At 38.4% G+C, this 23002-nt stretch overlaps 2 protein-coding genes across 4 annotated transcripts in view; both read right to left on the bottom strand.

Moving 5' to 3' along the window:
* Nucleotides 1-3719: 3719 nt before the first annotated feature.
* Nucleotides 3720-9142, bottom strand: kbtbd11 (kelch repeat and BTB (POZ) domain containing 11). Of its 2 annotated transcripts, none has more exons than XM_032546450.1 (2): nucleotides 8582-9142; nucleotides 3720-7024 (listed from the first exon to the last, which is right to left on the bottom strand). In XM_032546450.1, exon 2 carries the CDS (start codon nucleotides 6943-6945, stop codon nucleotides 5041-5043), a length of 1905 nt encoding a protein of 634 aa, XP_032402341.1. In that variant the 5' UTR covers nucleotides 6946-7024; nucleotides 8582-9142; the 3' UTR covers nucleotides 3720-5040. The 2 variants fall into 2 exon arrangements, with proteins under 2 accessions (XP_032402341.1, XP_032402340.1); XM_032546449.1 differs by having other exon boundaries at nucleotides 8586-9141.
* Nucleotides 9143-10057: 915 nt separating this feature from the next.
* arhgef10 (Rho guanine nucleotide exchange factor (GEF) 10) overlaps nucleotides 10058-23002 on the bottom strand; it is a 49274-nt gene continuing 36329 nt past the window's right edge. For both annotated transcript variants that reach the window (XM_032546447.1, XM_032546448.1), the window contains 3 exons: nucleotides 21615-21789; nucleotides 15428-15550; nucleotides 10058-13219 (listed from right to left, as the gene is read on the bottom strand). In XM_032546447.1, coding sequence (XP_032402338.1) covers nucleotides 12714-13219; nucleotides 15428-15550; nucleotides 21615-21789 — 804 coding nt within the window. In that variant the 3' untranslated portion in view covers nucleotides 10058-12713. The remainder of the gene's footprint in view (nucleotides 13220-15427; nucleotides 15551-21614; nucleotides 21790-23002) is intronic.

Genomic DNA, 23002 nt, shown 5'->3' with positions numbered 1-23002 from the left:
CTAATAGATGTTTAAAGCTTAGGGTTCAATAAATGGTATGAAAAGGGAAAAAATATAAACTGCTGTCACTATGTAGGGTTAAACATAGTGGTGGCAACATTATGTTCCCAGAAGGGAGCAGTGAACCTGGTCAAAGTTGGAAAGATGGATGGACCAACCCCAGGCAACATCTAGGTCTAAATCCAACAATCTATGGCAAAACACAAACATTTCAGTTCACACAATCTCATCATATTTTCTAACTGATCTTGAGCTAAATAAACAAAATAAATAAGAATGGTGTAAAAAGTTCTTTCTTGAAATGTGTAAATATCCAAGAGAAGGACACAAATCACAAACATCTTTAATTGCAACAAGTGGTTCTATAAAATATTGACTCCAGGTAGGGGGCAGAACACATATGGACAAAACATATTTCACATTTTTATTTGTAAAACATTTGAAATCCATTTATCATTTACTTCATAGTCATACACCACTTTGGGTTAGTCAGCTGTCTAAAATCCTAATAAAATACATTAAACATTTTGGTTGTGGAATTAAAAATTCTGAAAATGTTAAAAAAGTATGAACACTTGTGCAAGGTCTGTATCCAGGGACAGCAAACTGACAATTTTACCTAAGAACTGATGAAATGATACACTCATACTATTTGTTCCCTCGCTGCAAACAAAGGTAAAGAAATTGTAAAACAAACAAAAAAAATAATTAAATTGTAAACATTTCTATTCGCTTGTAAAATTACAAAGGTGTAGATTTAAGTAGAAACTTATTCTGACTTGCCAGCAGTTGTCGCAGTAGGGAGAAGGTTGATGAGAAGAGTGATCCATTTCTGTTAAGCTAACACTGCCCCCCAGCGTTCACTCAGGGAATTAAAACTGAGAAACTCGGCGGAACCGTCTCTTAACAGAATCAAACACACACAGACCCAAATCTATATGAAGAAGGACCTCTACTGGTTGAAAGACGTGCACATGAAGCTCATGATGTTATTGTAATAAAGTGACATTTTCTTTCATGTTTTGGAGCTTTACCAATTAACAGAAGTGTTTATGTTAATCACAAACCTGACGAATCCACATCCCCTATGCAGACAGACAAGCCATCTGTAGTTTGGACATTTAATTTACATATTAACTTGTGGATGTCTTGACTCATCATGGGCAGCCTCTCAGAGAACCTCAGTATCAGGTCTTTGCTTTTTGCCACTGATGTTGTTCTGTTATTGACTTAACATTGTTTTCAGTGTACACTTTAGTGGCTAGCAGCAGCGTATGGGGGAGACAGAATGAGATTCAGCTCATCCTCCGGGTAAAGGGTCAATCTGAGCTTCAGGTAAAGGAGTTAACTTATATTGGGCTCTTGCTAATAGACATAATGGGAACTTGTCTACTGTAACTGCTTCAGTGTGTCGTGAAAAAAAGAACAGAGTTAACAAGTGAAGCTCCCAGTTCACATATTCATTAAAGTTCTGCACCTCACCTAAACACATTAGACATGGATCATGACTAAGGAACAGGTCATGGATAAAAGAGGCTGAAGTGAGCTTCTTCCAGGTTCCTGAGATTATAGTCTTAAACATACGGTACAGACATAGATAACACAAGGAGCTGCTGCTGTGGTGGTTAAGGCATTTGATCAGATTCCCTTTAAGCTATTCTGGCCACATCCAATGAGTGAAAACCCCAGGGTTGACTGAAGGACCAATAATACCTTCCAGCATCTGAGTATCCAGGCGAGGGACTCCCCAGGAAGAGCTGGAGGAGGTCTGTATTTCCCTATTGAGTCCTTTATCTCCTTAGCCTGATCTTGAACAAGGACAAACAAATACATGGATTGGCTTTTGAGATTAGAGAACAATTTTCCACTTCGATGTGAACAGATTTGACTGTTAAAGATTTTGTAACTGTAAATAAAACTTTTTAAAGTAGGGAAATAAAATGCTGGAGAAATAAGGATTTGTCCAGTAGTGGAAAAGATCTGTATATGTGTTTCAGATTTTTTTGCAGTTTGCATATCTGGTTATAGACAAAAGTGCAAGCCTGAAATTGACTCACTAGATAAGAGATTTTGCTTAGCGTTCCTACTAAAGGTTTAACGGGAAAACTAAATTTCTAAACTACAAATTGGTTTTGTTTTACATTTGTATACAGTAAACATTCAGAATATAAAGTCATCAGGAAGTGTTTCTGTTAAAATTTCTGTAAATAAAGCAAAAAAATATATCACCCTTTTTAAAAGCTCAAAATACCTTGCAGTGTCTTAAAGTATTAATACCACTTAAATATTTTTGTTTTGTAAAACATAAACAATAAAAAAAAAAAGGTTTTGTGGCCCTTTAGTGCATTTTATTAGGATTTTATGTACACATTTATGCTAAGTAGTGTATAACTATGAAGTGGAATGAAAAGAACTCACTTTTAAATACTACAGTCATATTAAATAAATTAGAATATGCATTCTCATGAGCCTTGTTAGTCAGACTAATTATCTTTTGGAAAAAATAAAACTTTAAGCAGGTGTTAAACATGCCTTTCATTAAGCCCACATTTCTGTACACATTTTTTTTGTCTGATGTAATTTTCCAAATGTAAATCTTGTGTTTTCATTAGGTGTAAGTGGAAAATAATAATTAGTAGAAAAAATAAAGGCTGGGAAACATCAGTCTGTGTGTAATTATTCTCTACAATGTTTCACTTAGTAAATTGAGTCACTGAAATAAATGAACCATTCAATAATATTTGAATTTATTGAATAAATTTAACCATATTAGAAAGACTAATCTAAATGACATGCATTTGTATTCAGCCTTTTTTTTATTTTGATACACCTAATTAAAAACCCGTGCATCTATTTGTGGTAGAAAAAAATTCCTAGTAATTATAGAGTCCCATTGTGGGTAAAGTAATCTCAGAGTACATATATCTGTGATAACCCTAGGCGAGCTATAAAGAGCCGCAGATTAAGTAAGAGGATCAGTTTATAGGAAAATTGTAGTCCCATCCACAATTGAATAAATTAAATATAAAGTCACTGCTGAAATAAAGCCATAAAAAGCCTTGTTTGCAGCTTGCTGGGGACCCCGTAAACATGTGTCTTGTCGAAAGACAAGATCAAAACTTTTTGACCAACAAGCACAATGTGAGGCAAGGAGAAAAAGCAACACTGTATGTCTTTCTAAATAAACCATCCCCACTGTGATGGGGATGGTTTATTGATGGTGGAAGCATAATGCTGTGGAGATGCTTTTCTTTAGCAGAGAAAGGAGAAAATGTGCCAACAGGAAACCCCAAGAAAAAGTTTGTAGTTGTAACAACATAGAAAAATATGAGTTGAAGACTTTTGCAAGGCGCTCCATATTACTCCTTAACAGCAAAGTCATATTACAAAAGATATTGTGAAATTTATATCGTGAACAAGCCAAAGGTAAGTTGCAATCAATTTATTTCCTCTGTCTCCAAAATATGAAAAAGTAATTAAATACATACATTTTCATCTTTTATGATGAAAATTGTGAGATATAGGGTAAACATAGATCTGGACGTGCATACAGACCTAAAATTAACGAATTCAATGTGGTATCTTCTCTTAAGTGACACTATTTTTATAAGACTACCAAATTAATTTTGCTACTCCATGCAGTTACAGATAATACGCTGTAGATGGCACTGTTGCATCATTAACTTCCAAGCACTCAAACTAAAAAGAAAAACAGATCCTTTCAGCCTTTCAGAATAAAATATTTTATTTGAAGCACTTTGTTTTCACTGATAGACACTATCCAAAAGCTCATTTCATAGCCCACTTCAAATGCCACAAACAGGAACCTATTTTCCAGTTCATCACAGTAGATCCAATCCTGCCAATTCATACAAGGAGCTCAAACAATACAGAACCCAGCTAGGAAAATAACAAAAACCACATCATTTTGTTACCTTTACAATCACAAACCAATCTATTCCAGTAATATACCAGTATTAGCTTTCATAAAAACACTCAGTGTTATTGCAGCAGCAATGAAATACTGGGGACAATCTAAATTATGAAAGAAATTTAGAGAAGAACGTGTGTTAATGTGCACAGACACAAGAGCATGACTTATCATCATCAAAAGACAAAGGTATTCTTGTATGTGGAACCAGTGAAGGCAATGGATTGACTGTTCAGTAGCCCTAGGATATTGGTGTACCTTTGAACTGAAAGGCCTGCACCAGCAATGTGAAAGCAGCCAGGAAAAGCCTCTAAAGGGGAGAAAATATGAAGCTGAGTTTGTAAGACTCAGGCTCTTTCAAAAAAGGGCTATGGCTTTTGTAAGTCACAGAAGATTCAAGATACTCTTAGTTTTTATTTCTGTTGACCCACTCGAGTTCACTATAAGCAAAAATATTGAGTTCTGAGTGTAAAAATAAGTCACATCTATTTTACTGTGCTTTGACTATGAAATTATTCATTCATAATGGGTTAAATGTTTGCTTAAAATCTGTTTTTGAGAAATATTTGACTTCCCTCAGTCACATTTCACCATTAATTAAAGATCATTTTCAAGAGATCCACCTGTAATTTGTAACTCATTTGCATAGAGCCCGCTTTTATATCATTCATAAAGCACACCTACACTGTTTTAAAACAGTTTTCAGTTAAACACTGATCATTTGTAACCGTAATAACATATCAGATATATATTCTATATAACAGCTATTCTAAATACAAAAGTGCACCAAACAAATGTGAACATAAAAGTAATAATAATAATAATAATAATAATAATAACTTTCATCATGTCATTTTCTACAGACACAAATACTGTTGCATTTATTAAACATTAAAAAAGAAAGTTTCCTTTTAAGGCTTGACCTTGCAAATGCAATAAACCACCATGCAAATACGCACATTCCATTGCAAGCAGGCAATGAGACACCAAGATATAAAGCTGACATTGAAGAGAGTATGGAAGGTCTTCTACTTATTGCAGTTTTTACTAAACCATGATAAATGTGTTATTCTGGATCTCCCTCCCACATGAACACTTGCACTCACATATTATGTGACTTTTTCAGGCTTTTCAGGCAAACTGAGGATAAAAGGAAAAAGGACACCCTTCGCCTCCAGAGGTGCCTTCAGTGCCTCCTCGACAAAGTAGGCGTTCTCCTCCTCCACCACAAACTGCAAAGTCTGGCTTTTGTTCACACAGTAGATGCAGTTCCCTATAACGGCACACCTGAATGGTAAATGACTGCCTGGCCTTTGTGACGCACAGTCGTGCCACATTTTCACAATAGTGTTATACTTGAAGACATTGATCCCCTGCTCTCGGTTCACGTCAAAGCGGTAGATGAAGCTTTTCAGTGCCACCATGTCGCTAGATTTCTTCCTGCTGTTGTTGTAGGGGCACTCCTGCCACTCATCCCTCTTTGGGTCATATTTGAGCAGGCGGTAGAAAAGGGAGCCACCCGAAACGTAGAGCTCTCCGCTGCAGGTGGTGGCTTCATGGGCCACTGCAAAGGCTCCCTTGGGTAGGGGAGCAATCATCGTCCAGCGGTCCATTCGAGGATCATATTTCTCTACTGTGAACAAACATTCCCCTCCAATGGCATACAGGCTGCCATCCATAGATACAAGCTTTAGTTGTGCACGTGCCTGGTTCAAGGGTCTAATCTCAGCCCAGCGATTGGTTATTGGGTTGTAGCAAAAGACCTTATCTGACACTTTGCCTTTGTCCCCATAGCCACTAATCCCACCTGCCACAAACAGGTAATTGTGCATGGTGCAAATACCGCAGCCTTTAATGTTTACGTCTTCTGGCATCACAGTCAAAGGTCGCCAGTCATTTTCAGCTTCACTAAAACAGTAAATCATATGGCTCTCCTCTGAAGACCCAACAGACAAAGGACTCTGTGGTCGGCTGCCACAGCGGCTTGGTGGCCGGCTACCAACTCGATCAAACACGTCATTTACCTCTGCAACCATTAAGGTCTTTCTCCCCTCCATTCTCTTCTTCAAGACCAGATCCCTTTCAGACCCAGTAAGGCGTCCGTAGACTGCAGGATCCTTGAGGATCTGAAGGAAGTTGTCACTCATGAATCTATAAGCAGTCTCCTTCAGTTCACTAAGACGCTGTTTCTTGGCAATGGTCAGAATCTCATAGCAATTCTCCGATGTGATCTGCTCAGACATGGAGTCCATGGCAGCCTGAACGGCACAGGGGATCTGCAGGACTTTAGCTCCTGTGATGACGTCAACCACATTGTCCTTACTAACACTGATCTGGGCGGTGTAGATATAGTCAATCAGTGTAGACAAAGTCTTATAACTCATGCCCTTCACTTTCAAAATGTTCCGCGACAGACGTGCTTTGAAGTAGTCACTCTTCTCCGCAAGGATGGACTTGTGAGCATTGATAGTCTGTCCACCAACTTCAATGACTAAATCAGGTTCTTTTTTAGGCTGTGTTACATCAGCTTCAAGACTGCTATCACTGCAGTCTTTTGGTTTTAGAACTGACCAATCAATTTTCTGTTGGGTTTGATTCCCAGGGGAATCTAGACTAAAAGACACTTTTGCTCTTGCTCCATTGCGGAGTTCATCATTTGCGCTATTTTGGTGCAGGCCAGCAATGTGATTGGACTCAGCAGAGTCAGCATGAGGAGAGTTATTTGGCTTTCCCATATCTGTAGAGAGCTGATTGACTTTAGGGATGTAGGAGCTGCTTCCTTTTGCATGATCACAGTGGTTATTCTCTATTGGTCTTCCATCGAGCAGGTACTCCTGCTCAAACACTGGAGGAGCACTGAAGTCTGGGTCATTCTGCAAGAGCCCCTGGACGAAACCTGGACATACATTCCTATTTTTGTCAGTGAGTGTGACAAGGTCAGGGTTCATGGTGTGGATAATGGCATCAGCCTCCACAGTGATTGTTCCTCTTTCCTGTCTGTGACCCTCGTTCATATCACTCAGCTCAGGCAGTGTCTTCAACGGCCATGGTGACGAATCAGACAAACTATTTGGTCTGTTCTTCTCTCTTACTCTAAAAAAAAAAGGGGGAAAAAAAACAATATTAAGCCAAAATAGAAGTAATGGAAGGTGCGGTGAAAATGTATTTGGTATCTTAGATTTCTTTTATTTCAGTTTTATTGTCACACTGACATGTTCAGATCAAATAAATTTTAATATGGACAAAGACAATCTGAGTAAATATAGAATGTAGTTTTCAAGTCACAATTTAATTCATTATAGGAGCAAACGCTATCCAAACCAAGCTGGTCTGTTTTGGTAAAGAACACGATTCACAGTTCCATTAGATACAGACAACTGTCCATGTCCTAAAATGGAAAAGAAAGCCTAAACCATCACTCTACAGCTACCATGTTTGATTATAGGCATGATGTTATTTTTCTGAAATGCTGTTACATTTGCAATGAGATACACAACTTCCTATTCTAATGTCTTGGGGAACACATTATGTTTTTTGACCAACAAGATATGGGCCTTTTGTGTCTGCTGTAGTTTTCACCTAGGAGGTCTGAAATGGATGCCATTTTTGCCTAATATTTTTCTTATTGTTAAATCAAGAACATTCAGCTTAAGTGAGACAAGTAAGATCAGCAGTGCTTCAGATGATGTTCTGGGCTTACTCACCAACTGGATAGGTTATTGATGAATTGAAAAGGAAATTTGGTAGGCTGGCAACTTCTGGGAAAATTAATCTCCGTCATGCTTTCTCCATTTGTGAATAATGACTTCCTGGGGCTCCAAAGCCATAGAAATTGCTTTGTGATGCTTTCCAGACTGATAGCTGTCAAAGACTTTGTTTTTCATTTGTTCTTGAACTTCACTGACTCTGAGCACAACGTGTTGCTTTTTGAGATCAGTCTGCCTACTTTATGCTGTCAGACTGGCTTCATTTCAACAAAGTCTTGATTCTGCACGTGTTAAAACAATCAGGATTTATCATTGTGCAAATATAGGGCCAAATGGATTTGGATGACTCTCTACTTCAAAATTAGATTTAAACGACCTTTCTCCAAGTGACTAAAGTAACGGTGTGTGATATTACTACTCGTTTAATAATTTGAAACATTTAAGTGTTAAAACATAAGAGGGGGAATGCTTTTTCCCCCCACAGCGACGCAAAGGCGTCTTCATTTTCTTAGAGGCGCCCTTTCTTTATAAAATAACCCCATAAATCTGAAATCTAGATTATTTTACATCATAAATTAACTGTTATGAAGCCCAACACTTAAATGCGACAGTAACGATGATGAAGTGAAGCAGTTCCAAAACACATTCGGAACATACTGCCATAATTACTCTGTCCCTTATATATGTGGTAATCTAGAGACAATTAGAACGCATGCGCAAATTCAGTTGACTCGGTAGTAGTGTAAACCTGAAATATAGACGGCCTACATATTATTACCTTTTTTTTTTTTTTTTTACAAAAAGCTTCTAATGTATTCTACTGTTATGGCGCTGATAATATTAAGATAATGTAGATTTAATACATATGAGAGAGGAAAAATAATGGATTACTGATCATGATGAATCAAGAGTATGGGTGTAAATCCATTAAAAATAAACTGACCTACCTATGATCCGTCTCTCTGAAACAGGTCGGCACCAGCAGCGTCTCTGGTAGCCTCTCCACAAAGCTGAGTTACGTAAGGCGGCACGGATGAAGCAGCCACTCGGTGCTCCCCTGAATGAGTTTACTTTCACTGTCGGGTTATCCCTTCCGTTCAGGATTTATCTAGATCTCCCGTCTACTCATAGAACTGGTGCATTTCCCCAGATCCCAGACTCAGCCGGGGCTCCGTAGTAAAGGGGGAAAAAGGCGAAGCGATTAAAGACCAGCTCCAGGTCGCACCTCCTCCTCATCAACATCGCCGTGTCATTTCTTCCACAAGCTCGGAGCTGCTGCGCACATCAAGCGTCCTGATTTATTTTTTTTCGTCTCCTCCTGAAAACGACAGTTAGTTTTCTCTCACACACCTCCAGGTTGGACAGTGGGTTTTGTTTTCTTTTTCAAAGAGTTGACAGGAATGAGGTGGCGATTATAAATCTTAACTCCGCCCTCTTCAGACGGTATTAACCCCACAGTCAACAGGGCGAAGCTCTCCATCTGCGGTGCGCACTGTGGAGGCGTCCGAGAGATGCGACATTCCATTACGCATCTAATCTGTCATGGACACCATAGTAACTGAGGGAAATTATGGGTTACTGTTGTATCTATTGTTTTTTTGTTTTTTTTTAGAATATTAAACCCAATTTATTTCAACTCAAAAAGTGAAACAGATTTTATAAAAGTTTGTTACACGTTAATTTATTTCAAGTGTTAAGTTGGTTAATTTAAATTAATATTGTTTGTAGAACATGAAGAATTTAGTTTAATAGAATTTTTGCAGACCTATCATGGTCTACACAAAACCATGCCAGTGATCGATGACTTTATACAGATTACCAGCAGAGTGTGACTAAGAAGGGTAAGCCAAAATACCTCATTGCTAAAGAAGTTGGCCATTCACAGAGGCCCTATTCAAGAATACTCATGGAAAGTTGAGTGGAAGGAATAAGCATAAGAAATGCACAGGCAACAGGGAGTGGAGAGACACACAGTCTGAGTTGCAGTGTTAGGTTTCCAAGGTTGGACATTTATGGGAGAAGGCATCATGTCCTCTGCTGGTGTGTTTTATTAAGTTCAGACTTAGAAGTCTGAATCTATTGTCAAGCGAATGCTGAGTGATAACAGCTCTAGCAATGCAGTTGAGTTACAACCAACTGTAACTCAACAGGGTTTCTTTCACACCTCAGCAGAGCAACATGTTGCATCGATCCACTTATGCAAAAGAGCCCTGAATTATAGTCACTTACAGTAATACTACTCTATACAGTTCATAGACATACTTTCAGTTGGGTGGCATTTATGGACTAAAAATCCTCTTTTTTTTTGGATAATTTGATATTCTAAATGTTCAGGAAACTGAACTTTGGAAATTATCATGAAGCTTACAGCTCAAGGCAACACAAACCTTACTTCTATTAATAATTACAATATTAGAAGTTTTGTGAAAAATATTTGCTTCAGCACAAATTATTGAGGATAAACATCTCATGACAGCAAGAGCTTCAAAAATAAAGGCATCCAGAGTCCATAATAAGGCACCCTCCATGAAAACACCTTAACAATTGGCCTTCAGATATAAAAATAGAGGAGCTACAGAGAAAGCATCACACAACTATTAGGCCTGTGAATTAGAGGGCAAAAAGAAAATGAGCCTTAATGTCAGAAGCTGAGAACAAAGGTTTGTTGAGCGCTGATACGGGCACACAGACTTTCATCATGGAAACCTCAGTGTTGGAAGGAAAACCAAAAAAAGCCTTCCAGTCTCTGAAATGCTGGGCAAACTAATAACCGGGTTAGTCTTTTGGTTCACTGAGAATGAATTAGCTCAGTGTTTTCTTAAGTTCATGTCCACCCTACAAAACTATGATATGCCCCAGCAGTTTGTGTTGGTTTGGGCTGCAGTGTGGGACTGATTCCAGCTTGAAATTATATTTTTGGTCAAAACAGGTAATTTAAGGAAACATGGTTGTTGTGCAACCTTGAATGTGGGCGTTGAGAGAAAGGAAGCCTTGACCTGCTTCTGTTGCGAAGCAGGAGAAATCCCGGAAGAGCCGTATCAGACTGAGTTCCTGCAGCCCCCTCAGGCACATTGCTAGTCTTGGCATGTACTGATTGCTGCACACAAGCACAGTAGAGTACAAGGCTGGAGTGAGTGAAGAAGAAAAGCAATACTGACCCTCTGTTTAGGTCTTTGTTTATCTCTTAATTCAATCAGCTTGCCAACTCTCCTCACGTTTTAACACAGGACTGAATGTAAACAAAATGTATTATTTCAATGCATAATGGAGGAATATTCTCAAAGCTGTTTAAAGACAACTTTACAAAAGTACTAAAGTTTGCTTAATAAAACACTGTTTATAGAATTGTTAATATACATAAGTACATACAAGTGTTTTCAAAGTATAAATCCTTTTATCATTTTTTAAATATATGGGAAACAAACATGCATTAAGGCAGAAAAAAAAGAGAAACCTTCTTGGTGATAACATGTCCTCTGTGAACAGAAACCTGGCCCGCCAGGGATGCTCAGATGCCTTCTTATAAAAATTCAACCATCAGAACTTTGCTTATTTTTTATAAATCCCTTTACAGAAAAGTCAAAGTTCTCTCAGCTCAGACACCTAATCCTGATTTATTACACTTCAGATTTACAACTCTGATCCTGATGGGTGATCTAATCCATGCTGAGGCTGTTTCAAAGCTCCATTCTTACCTTGCATACCCTCCAAGCCCCAGTCATTACTTAACCCTTACCTTTCAACACTGATTTAAATACTGCAGTCTAGCACACACACCCGAGAAAATTAACATGATTTAGCCACATCACAGATAAACAATAAACACAATATCAAATTAGAGACTTTTCAGTTTTTTTCCAAGATAATTTCCGTTTTTTACAGTGCAGTGCCTTGCAGAAGTATTGTACTTGTACTTTTTCCACATTTCGTCTTATTACAGCCACTAACTTCATCGTCTTTTACTCAAACTGCTCAGTCCATCATCCAAAGATTGAAAGAGAGTGGCACAGCAGCAAATTTAGCAAGACGTCGCCTTCAACAAAAATCGTCTCTGGAGGAGGTGCAGTGATCCAGAAGTTTTAGAGATAATCTGTTGATAAGAAATGTTAGTAGCGAACGTCACAAATTTAGCCTTTCTGGAAAAGCAACAAGAAGCTAGAAAACCATTGTTGCAGGAAAACCATAAAAAGTACCCTCTGCAGTTTGCAACAATCCGTAAGGCAAGCACCAAAACCTAACCTTCTGTCCCACAAAAGTATATGTGGAGGCACAAACTGACTCTGTGCATCAGACTAAATACACAGAGAGCAAAATACTTAAGAGTGGCGCAGAGGTTCACCTTCCAGCAGAACAATGAACCTAAACATGCAGTCAGAGCTATAATGAAATGGCTTAGATTGATTAGGACATTTATGTACTAGAATGACATAATCAAAGGCAGACAAAAAACAATTTCCCAATCTGTGTCAAGACTTGGAAATTGCTAGAAACAGATGAGTTCCTTCCAATCACACAGAGCTTGACCTTTGCAAATAAAAACTGATAAGTTTCAGTGTCTAGATGTTAAAAACTGGCAGACTCGAACCACTAAAGACTTGCAGCTGTAACTGAAGAGAATTTCATTAATGAAAGATGTTGAAACCCCATACTTTGTGTTGGTCTATTGTTAAATAGTCCAATTAAATACATTGAAGTGTGTGGTTGTTAAGTGGCAACATGTGAAAAAAGTTCCAGGGGTATACATACTGTTGCGAGGCACAGTAGATTTTTTGACCCATTTGTAGGAGTTGTTTGCATAAACATTAGAAGTGATTAAGTGATTTGACTAATAACCCATTTACAAGGCTGGAATATCTTGGTAATATAGCAGAAGGCAAACATTTTGGTATAAAATTGGCCATTTAGTTGATGTGATTGATTCAAAATACTTGGTGAAATGTTAGCAGACCGCCATCGGAGGATCGTATGCAGATCATTTGGTTCAACATGAAAAAAGCAAAAACATGAAAAGAAAATATGAGAAAGATTTTGTGAAGTTTTCAGGTATTTAGACTAACACCATTGGGGTTTTGGTGTCACATGTTCAGTAACGGGATTTGCCAGATCATGATGGTGGAGGTGTTGTCCTCATGGCGAGACTGTTTGGTCTTTTTGTTGACTCTGCGGTGGCCCAGGCCTCCAGACACAACTAGCAGAGAACTGACATCCATCTTGCTGGAGCGGCGCCCCCTTTGGTGATGGGCGGGGTCATGAAGTAAGTCGTACAACGCCCCGTCCTCTGGGCCATGCTCCAGGGAACCTTGGGAGGGAGCTAAGGAACCACAGGAAGAAGAGGACAGAGAGTCCTGAAGAGCCATGGTGGTACAGCCTGCCTCTCCCAGCCACACACCCCTTCCCTGGGGAGGACTGGAGGCTGTGTCTGACACGGGCTGGGTGCTGTCTGCGTCCACAGACTCTATCTGTTGGAGTGAGGAGGAAGGAGTGGAAGATGGCAGGCTAGACGACCAGTTACGCACCGCAGTAGCCATGGTGAGGAACTTGACGGGCCCATTGTGTGCATGTAATGACACCATTCCTCGTCCTAAAGAAAGTAAAAATCAATTGTGGTCTATTAACAAGCTTTGTGTTCAAGTACTTACATATATAAAAAATAATATATAGCGTGCAAACAACAGTTTATGAGAAAAAAAGCCTACTAAAACAAATCGTACTGGTTTAAACTTCATCATTATCCTTGCTGTACTCTACTTTCTACAATACTGTTGAGCAGGAAAGAATACCAAGAGACAATGCAGGGTGTAAAACTTAGTCTTGGTGATATGATCTGGGGATGGAACCGTCTGGCACAATTTTCAGTGCCAGTTCCAGGTCATTTGTGGCAAACCTCCCCCATTTGAGGATTCAGGGGATTACAGCGACAAAGCTGATTTTATACTATGGGGGGAATTTCAGTGTGAATGTCAAGAAGTTGTGCAACCATGATGCTGTTGCTGAAAACTGTGATTATGTGAATTATTTCTAACCCAGAGTTTTCTGCCTTTATTGTTTCTTTTCCATATCCCATCACCCTGTGTGATCTATTTGGCCAGATAGGTTGAATCTACCAATAATTTTTCCAAAGTAGTCTTTTGTGATTGTGTTATTACACACCAATATTGCAATAATGACTTGCTATGCTGTGCAACTCTATTGGAAACAAACCTGGTGAATAATGTAGAAAATGGTGAGCAGGACTGAACTTAACTGTCCCGCTTGCTCTGGGTAGAGTTTTTAAAGTGTAGCATTGGTACTTAAAAGTGTTTGAAGAGTGTATACATTTTTGCAACCTACATGTACTTTTTCAATCCACCAGTTTTGTTTCAAAAGCTAAACAATACAGAGGAAGATTAAAAAGTCGTTCTTTAAATCTGTCTAGAACATATTCTAAGATGGATCTAATCAAACTGCAGAAATAAAGTGCAGCTAAAACTTTTAAAATTGTAATTTTCATATAAAGACATTTCAAACCATCCTTTATGAAAGTGTCACAGATGAAAAAGTAGCATTCATTATATTCCATAGCATTTATATAGGCATCTGGATAGAAAGACCTAGAGAACATCCATCCACTCATCCATCACCAGAGCTACTGACACCCCTGCTAAATCTTGTGATCTTTAAAATCCCCTATTTACAAGACCATTAGTATAGTCTTTAGATCTGCTCTTCCCACAAGTTTCTTTAATGTTTATTATGAGATTTTATGAATATTCATACTGCTGGAAGAGTAACTGATGACCAGTTATTAGTTTTCTGGTATGGACCTTAAACTTTATATTTATAATTCCTTTGTATTTCAAATAGTTCATGATACCAAGCACTGTGCCAAGGTTCCTATGACTTTTGGGAGAGAAAAGGAGCCACACGCTCACATAACCTCTGCCATGTGTATCAGCAGGTAGTATGAGCTTTTTTTTTTTTTTTACATGCTAGAACTCAGTCTAAGTCTTATCTGACTAAAGCACATGGCTTTAAAGTCCCATTAGCAACTAGAAAACTCCACATATTTAAAGTTGCTTAGCAAGGACATGGTATGAATCCTAAACATCCAGTTGGCAGGGAGATAATGTCTAAGGGGAGTTATGTAGACCTGGTTACCCAAGATGCCGCTCTTTGCTGTAGTTCTCCAACAGTGAACTCTCCAGATTTGCTTCAACTTCCTGCATATTGTGTGCATGACAAGACAAACACAGATCTTCATCCAACCTTTTGGTCAGTGGGGACTAGACTGAAGTTGGTCTTTGTGTGTTGTTGTATTTAAGAACCAGGGAAACAACAACAGATGGATTACTAATTTGAAGTTTTAAGACTCTTAGAATCAAGAGCTGTAGTTATATTTATCTCGTAGAAATTGTTAGGGGAATCAGTGAGAATTACTTAATATGTAAATTTTCTCTCAGTGAGTAATTACTCTAATTGCGTTTTTCAAAATACAAGCATTACATTCACCTACTGCAGTAAAAACACATTTCAAGGCTTTATACACATCTTTATCAGTCAAACTTCTTTTATAGGACAGATATCAAAGTGTTATACTTTGTTACATTTGACAGTTACATTTATTCATACATAAAAGGCAGGCTCTAAATTATAACTTCATTCTATATTACTTTCTGAAATCTTTGTATCATTCTTCTTGTCCATTTCTAGGATGATGTGAGTGAACGTAAATTAAAGCCCAAATCTTGCACTCATTTTTGCAGCCCTGCTTGCATTTTAAGAAACATAATGCACTTTAGTTGTATGTTACCTGTTACTTTGGGGATTCCTTGTAGTCTGGGGACAGAAAGCGCCACAGTCACTCCCAAGTTGGTTCCTACTAGTAGCAAACCATGGCAAACTAGCAGACTGCCCACAGAGACTCTCTGGTTTCCTGCAGAAAAAGAAAAAACAGTTTATTCTTACATCAATTAAAGTGTTTCTATAGTAAATTCAATGATATTTGCATAAAAGAAGCAAGGCCTTGGCAAACACAGCCTCCCACACGGAGTGTCTCCTGGAAAAATGAGAAAAACTGCACAATTAATGGTTCACTTCACCAGAAAAGAGGGACAGGCTTTGTTTTACAATGTGGCAGCATTTTCTGTAGCCATGATGTTCAAAGCTTGCGTGTCTCCAGGGCAACGTGAAGAGGAGTGTGGATAAAAGCAGTCCTTTTCAAGTGCCTGAACAAAGAAAAATGCAGCATTATGGAAAGCTTTGAGTCAAGCAAACAAACACAAAAAGTGTTATGTAACAGGCTGAGTGAAGCGTAATGCTGTAATTAAGGAAGAAGCTCTGCCTCTATTCAGAAAACTTATGGCTATTACAGCAGGACAAGCCGACATGACCTTTTTCTTTCTCTCCTCTTCAGAAAAATCACTGAAGCCTGGTCGGATGGTAAGAGCTGCGATTGTTAAGCTAACAACACCTTTCAGCTAGGAGGGCAGTAAAATCAGCCTGCTGGCAGTTCTTTTTAAATACGTGCAATTCTGGCCATTCAAAGCATAAAATGTTTCATGGAAGCTTTCTCACGCTACAAATGTTTCATTAATAGCTGAATATTTTTATCATATTTGTGGGGATGCAAAAAAATGTCTTACATTTTGCTAAAACAGTCTCTTCAGTGTCTCCTTTGTGGGAGGTGAGACTGCCATGAGTCATTACTGCTGTAACAGCTTGACTTGAATTTCCTCCCTCAAAGTAATCCTCTTGGGCTTTTGGAAAAATTACTGCCGGTCCCCACCCCCGCTTCTCTAGAGCTGACCCCATCCATGGGGCACACACGCCAGGCTGCCATACTTCTTAAATTCCTGCCAGATAGGCAGGCTGGTAGAGTTTAACACTAACATCTTGCCCACATGTGCTTCTAATGAGGGATCAGAGTCGGGAGAAACACAGACTCCTGGTCAGAGGCCTTGCTCAACTTCCTCCTTTCATAATATTTGGAGTTCCCCACCCAGAGGGTGAACTAAAATAAACCCTATGAGAGCATCAACACGGGCCGGCTCAGGACCCGATCCTGCACGAGAGAACCTCTTTGATCCACACTAAGACCTGACAATCAGCAGCAGGAGGGAGGAGTAGATTTCAAAAATTACAAAAACACGCTCCATCAGCCATTCAGTCAGTCCAGAAATACCTTGGATCAGCACATTGTGAGTAATTGCCTATTGCTGGACCTGTGACCCAAAACCTTTTCTGACACATGCACACAAAAACTTTTGGGTTATGTTGTTTACCCAAAATAATGAGTTTATGCTGCTGGAACAACAATTTGAGTAGTTTAAATCAGATTGAGTCAAAAATAAATTGTCACCGAATTTGTTAGGTTGGGAACTGTTTTATATTAGTGTCCAATTGGCCCTTACACCAACAGGTAGTACAATTTTATACACCAGTTGCCATTTTGTCAATTTCTACTTTTATTATCTGATAAACTACATACATGCATTTAGTATATAGTAGTTCACACAAAAAAATTGCTGTAAAACGGTTGCAGTAAAAAATATAAACTTGAGGGTGAATTTAAGCAGAAAATCAGAGGAACTTCAATGTTATTAATGTATTTTTTGCAAGAAACATGTTAAATCAGTTCAGCTGGAATCACAAGTGACCATTTTGTAGGAGCATTGACAGGTCTAATTATAGGTGAGTATTCACTTTTTATCCAGCACAGTGCCACCCAATCTGTCTTTTAATCTCAGGGTCAGTGAACAATATTTTCATCAATATGTGTTACATGTGGTTTAAGATGCTTGCAATATCAGTGGTGCAAAAAACAAAGAAACGTATGGATGAGTTATTTATCAGCCCCCTGTTATTTGTCTCCCATTAGACCATGCATGGCTGCATATTTAGGTCACACAGCACGAGACAATGGCAGACCCACACCACTGCAGCCAGTCAGCTACCTTCTTCGAGACATCATCACAGAGGAATCTGCTGTAATGGTGGTCTATCATCTGCAGTTTGTTGGGCTCTCTTTAAAAGTATTACTCCTAACTTGGCTGTAATTAGTACACTTTTTCCTTCTTCTGTAATGACATGCTTGTCTTGATGCAAATTGCTTGTCCCGAAAATTTAAGGTGTTCAATGGCACCACCAAATGATTGCTGTTGCAGCTTATTAGCCATCTGTGGGAATTTTGCCTGGATAAGGAACCTCTGTCTGTTCAGGAGTGACTGGTCGAACTGCTCCGACGTGCATGAACATGAGTAGAAGAACTCCACCCCAAAGCTCCTCCTTGATTCAACACTGCACCATTGATAAAGGCAGTCACACTGAGGGCAACACCCCATGCTTTTCCGCCTTTTGCAGAAATAATATTGCTGAATCAGCAGTGGTCTTGGGGGTGCTGAGAAGCCATAATCATATTAAGTATTCTTACAATCTGGAGACTTATACCTCAGTGTAATGTAATGCTTCACTATCTTCTTTATAAACAGATGTTGTTATTCCTCCTCTGTGAATAAACATCAATGTGGTGCAGGATTGCAGGGGAGTCAGCCATCACTCTTTCCTTCTAACACACAGATTACAGTCAAACCATGCAGTCCAGTTTGGCTCAAAGTTCCAGTTACGTCAGAATTTATGCAAAGGCAGCACAATTTTTGGTCTTGCTCTGTTCCTCAGCAGCCAGCAGTGTAGCACAAATAGCAGGAAATGACAAAAAGCCAGACAAGAGTCTACAGTACTTTTTTTGGTAAAATATCCCAAATTATTGCAGCTCAACCTTGCTTTAGACTTCCATATAGACTGACAGTCTCAAATTCCTATATCATTATCAGAGGAAATGGCACTGCCCAGAAGATGAAGGCTTTCATGTGTGTCGGCTTGTCCCAGAAGCAACTTCCTGTGGCTGCATGGATACCATTAACCAATAAAGACGGTGAGCTCCCTCAACCAATCGCTTTTATCACCCACATCTCTCAGACAAAGAGCACTTCCACTTATTACTCTAAGTAGTGGACATTATATGGAGGCTCAAACAGTACAAACTCAAGGCAGCATGTCAGTTTCTAACCACGAGGGCTATCCTCAGAGATGGTGTCTATTATCATGACTCCACAAGGTATAATTTGCTGACATGGATACAGAAATACTGAGTGGATGGTTTGAAGTTTTTAAACCTAAAAGCTCTAATCCGGCTCTTTAACAACACACAAAAGATCATTTAAAATTCCTCACTACTTGTGAAACACAGTAGCAGCTTTGAGAGGTTTAAAAAATGCACACAATTCTGAATACATCTGATGCACAGACTAAAGATACACCAAAAAAACATTGAAACTGAAAATCCAAAATTTTTCTTAGTCAGTGAATGCACCATTCAGAGTGCTACCAGGTCAAGCTGATAGAAACACTCATTAGTGAGGAAGTTGTTACTAAGTAGCTAAGACATACTTAGCTATTCTCAGCAATGAGGAGGTGTTTAAAAATGTTTAATAAAAAGATGAAAACAGAACATTGTGACTTTGCCTCTAATCCCAATCTAGATAATCAATGATCAACTATAACATAAGTGTTTCTTGAGGTATATGTATAATAAAAGTACAAAATGATTTAACACTCATGAAATTAGTGGTTTTTAATCCCAAATAGTAACTAGGACATAGTTTTTCATTTTGAATCTATTGTGTAGAAAAAATAAATGTGTACGATTTCTTTTGTGTAAATGAAATTTAACAAAGAAAAGGAAAATGAAAAAAGTTGTAGATCTGCTTTGTAAATGACTAAACGACATGCGCAATTCTATTTAGTTAGATTTTAATTATATCTCATAATCTGGATATAATTACCTCCGTGAACTTTACTGTTGATCAGCAGCCAGCAGTGTAACACAAATACTGTTCATCGAGGTATTTGTTTTACTACACCATAAGATAATGAAGATGGTATAATATTCTATTTATTCATAAAGTAAAAACCATTTAGTTGATACTTATCGTTTTGAAAAAGCAATCTGAATTAGCTCCAATCAGTAACAGGTCAAAGCTTTAGGGAATTGGTGATCAGAAACGGACACAATCTGTGATCGATGCATCTCCGGTGAAGACAGATGGAAAAACAAGAAATGACTAAAAGCAGCTACAACTGTAATGCACCCACAACACCAGCAATGCTCTTCGGCTCAGTGTTTTTGGGTCATGCTGATACAAAGCAGCAGATTACAAGATCCAGAGCAGGAGGTCACTGATGTTTTCAGACATAACACAAGTGATGTAAACCTAATGCTTCAGTTTAAGCTTGGAAACTGTCCTGAATACATACTCATTTATTATAAAGAAACTATTAATAGAGACATTAAGATACAATGGTGGTGCTGAGAGACATATCAAGACATGTTAAAAACTGTTTGGGTTGAACTCAGTCTTTTTTGGCAGAAACTCCATGCTACTTCCAAAGTCAATGTAACTTGGGTGTTCTTCTATAAAGGCCATAAAATAAATATTTGCTCTCCACAATAAAACCCATCTGGATTCAAATCTTCTATGAGCCATGGCTCATTTGTTCAGATAGCACAGCTTGTTAATGAAAGGTTTACAGCTGCACCGCCTTACTCAATCACTGACTAAGAGTTGAGCCTTTATCACAGAATGTTTTAAAGTAAAGGAAACTGCTCTACAAAAAGTAAAAACAAAACAATGTTCCCAGAGCTCTCGCTTTTACCAGTATTGCTTTAAACTTTATGCATTTGTCAACCTGTCAAAGGTAATAAAAACCCTAGAAACTTTTATACTTGGGTTTTGAGTCTCTCAATTAATTCCAAAGTAGGCTCTTACAAGCCCAACGTCTTCACAGGTTTATATTTTGTTCATCCAGTACTTTTTAAATGTCACATTTTTTATCAGGTTACTTTTAGACAGTTTTAAGATAGCGGAATCTATCTTCATCCTGAAGGATAAAGCTAACCATTGACATTAGAGAATTGGACAGAAGTGTAAAAAATCAAATCAAATAAAAAAAGCTGTTTTGATGCGAGTCTATGCTGTCAGCTGATACCTGGGTGATGATTTGGGGAACTCCATCAAAATGTGAGAACAAAGTCTCCATCACTGAGTTGGAATCCAGGGACATATTTCAATTTTATTAGATGAAGAAATGGAAGCTGAAACAACTATCCTTTACTTTCCAATTTTAGACTGTGTTTGATCTTTGTTAAGCATACAAATTACTGAGTAAGCAGAAATCAAAGAGGTAATTCACACAGCTGGACTAAGTCTTGAAATCCTATAAAAGACTTCAGACAGAGCAATATATTCCTTCCCAATTTCCAGACCACACAGCGAAGTAAAAACTGGTGAGATTGGCAAACAATACTCTGATATCAGTGTAAATCAATCCAATAAAAACAGGAGTACAAAACATGTTAACTTTAGCTTTTTTCTGCAAAGGAGAAATTTATGCCACAAGTTAAGTCAGGTGAATATAAATATTTTGCTACTGTCGTAAACCTGGCTAATCAGTAATGTAAATTCAACTCTTTGAGTACAGCAGTGATTCTACAGGATTCCTTCCTAAACCAGGAAAGGAGCCCAGGAAGAAGTGTTTGATTCTACATGGAAACAAGAAATCTTTAAAACTTTGACTTGGAAGTTCAAAAATAATACATTTACAACAACTTAAAGCTAAATATTTCAGGGCCTCATTTAGTCTTTTTAAACAAGGAATTGCAAATTAGCTTGATTTTCAATAGGATTTAACTCATGTATTTATCTCCATTTTACCAGCTTCACTGTCCGTGTTGATAAAAAGCATCCTCACAGCATCATGTAGCCACACCCAATTTTTACATCACTCTGGTTTGTTCAGGGTGAGGTTCTGTGTTCCTTTTCAGGAATATATAGTGTTTTAAAAAAGAGGCGTAAAGTTAATCAAGAAACAAAACATATACTTAATTTCTTTAATTCTATGTTTTAGAAAAAGTTTCATTTAGGTCTACACTACAGCCTTACCAGGCAGGATATTGTTGACGGTTGTGGCGATGTTTATGTCCTGCAGGTGTTCCAAGGTCTCAGTGTGGAAGAGGCGTACAGTTGAACCGGAGCTGAACGCGATCCAAATGCCCACTCCGGCCACCACCATGTGAGACACCACCATGCCCTCTTCCTGGTGGGCCTCCAGTTGCCTCTAGATGATGGAGACAGACAAAGTGATGTTATTTTGCCCTAAGATTCACAAATTAAGACTGAATAATCTCTTCATTTCATGTCTTTGAAATTGAATTAAACCAAAAAGGATTGTTAGTGCCTTGTCTTATGTTATGAATTGCTGCTATGCAGTCAAACTGAATTGGATTGGACACATAGCTATTTAGACTAATAGGGAAGCTACATAATCCACAAGATCAGAACTATATATATAGCTAAATACTTGTATGATATAATAACAGTCACAAGCTTTAACTCCTACTCATTAAAAGGAAAAAGAGGCCAGAGGCACAAATACTAGAATCTCTGCTGACAATTATTTGCATAATTCTCCTTAACCAGTAGAATAGCACTTATAATATCACCTTTCATAAGGTTGCAGGCATCTCTTTTATACTAGTGTAACTTTTCAGGCTAAGACAGTCATACATCTGAAAGTAGAAGAAAACTGGGCTTCTTCCCTTTTCTTAAAGACATCTAATTTATTATCCAAAATACTTCACTTTTCTAAACATGTCCGAAAGTAGTACGGTAGGTTTAAAAGTATTTAGAGCAAATAAGCCATTAAGGACACTAATGGGGCCAATAAGAACATTTATTGTCTCTGACCAAACCCTCCTTTCAATTCACACTGTTTAGCTCTCTGGTGCTCGACAATCCAAACATGTCTCTACTGTTGCCATGGGAATGGTTTTGGTAACATGCCCCAAGGTGTGAATAGTTGTAAAAATGCCTGAAGAGATAAGGCCAGGCTTAACTTTATGTTTGAACAAAGAAACTTGTGGCCATTAGTTTTTCATGTATCGCACAAATGGCTTCTTTTAGCCCACTCTTTCCTGTCCAACATGTGTGCATTAGTAAATTCAAACAAAAGTCCCAATTGTCCTTGGGATATAAATGAACTGCTGAGTCTTGACCCAGTGACTTTGCTCTTCTGTGCTGGGTCATTCTTTTGTGTAGCTGCTGTTTAGTTTCTCCATTATAGAGGTCTGAACATTCCTCGCTGCACTGGACTATTCATACTACACTGATGAGCATCTGACTGGGGTGTTTCAGGTTTGAGTTGAACCAATTTCTGTTCGGGTGTTGCTAAATTTAAAATACACCAGGGAATTTCCTCAGTTTCTTGGACACTCAGGTCACATATGGAAAGACAATGCTCAGAAGTCTCTCCCACATTTTAGCAGGGTGCT

The sequence above is a fragment of the Xiphophorus hellerii genome, chromosome 19 (assembly GCF_003331165.1).
Source record: "Xiphophorus hellerii strain 12219 chromosome 19, Xiphophorus_hellerii-4.1, whole genome shotgun sequence".
Classification (NCBI taxonomy): domain Eukaryota; kingdom Metazoa; phylum Chordata; class Actinopteri; order Cyprinodontiformes; family Poeciliidae; genus Xiphophorus; species Xiphophorus hellerii.
Note: the sequence above shows the minus strand (reverse complement) of the source record. Positions and strands in the feature narration are given on the sequence as shown.

Excerpts from the sequence above, each read along its gene's own strand:
- kbtbd11 (XM_032546450.1), bottom strand. The coding sequence starts at position 6,945 with ATGAACGAGGGTCACAGACAGGAAAGAGGAACAATCACTGTGGAGGCT.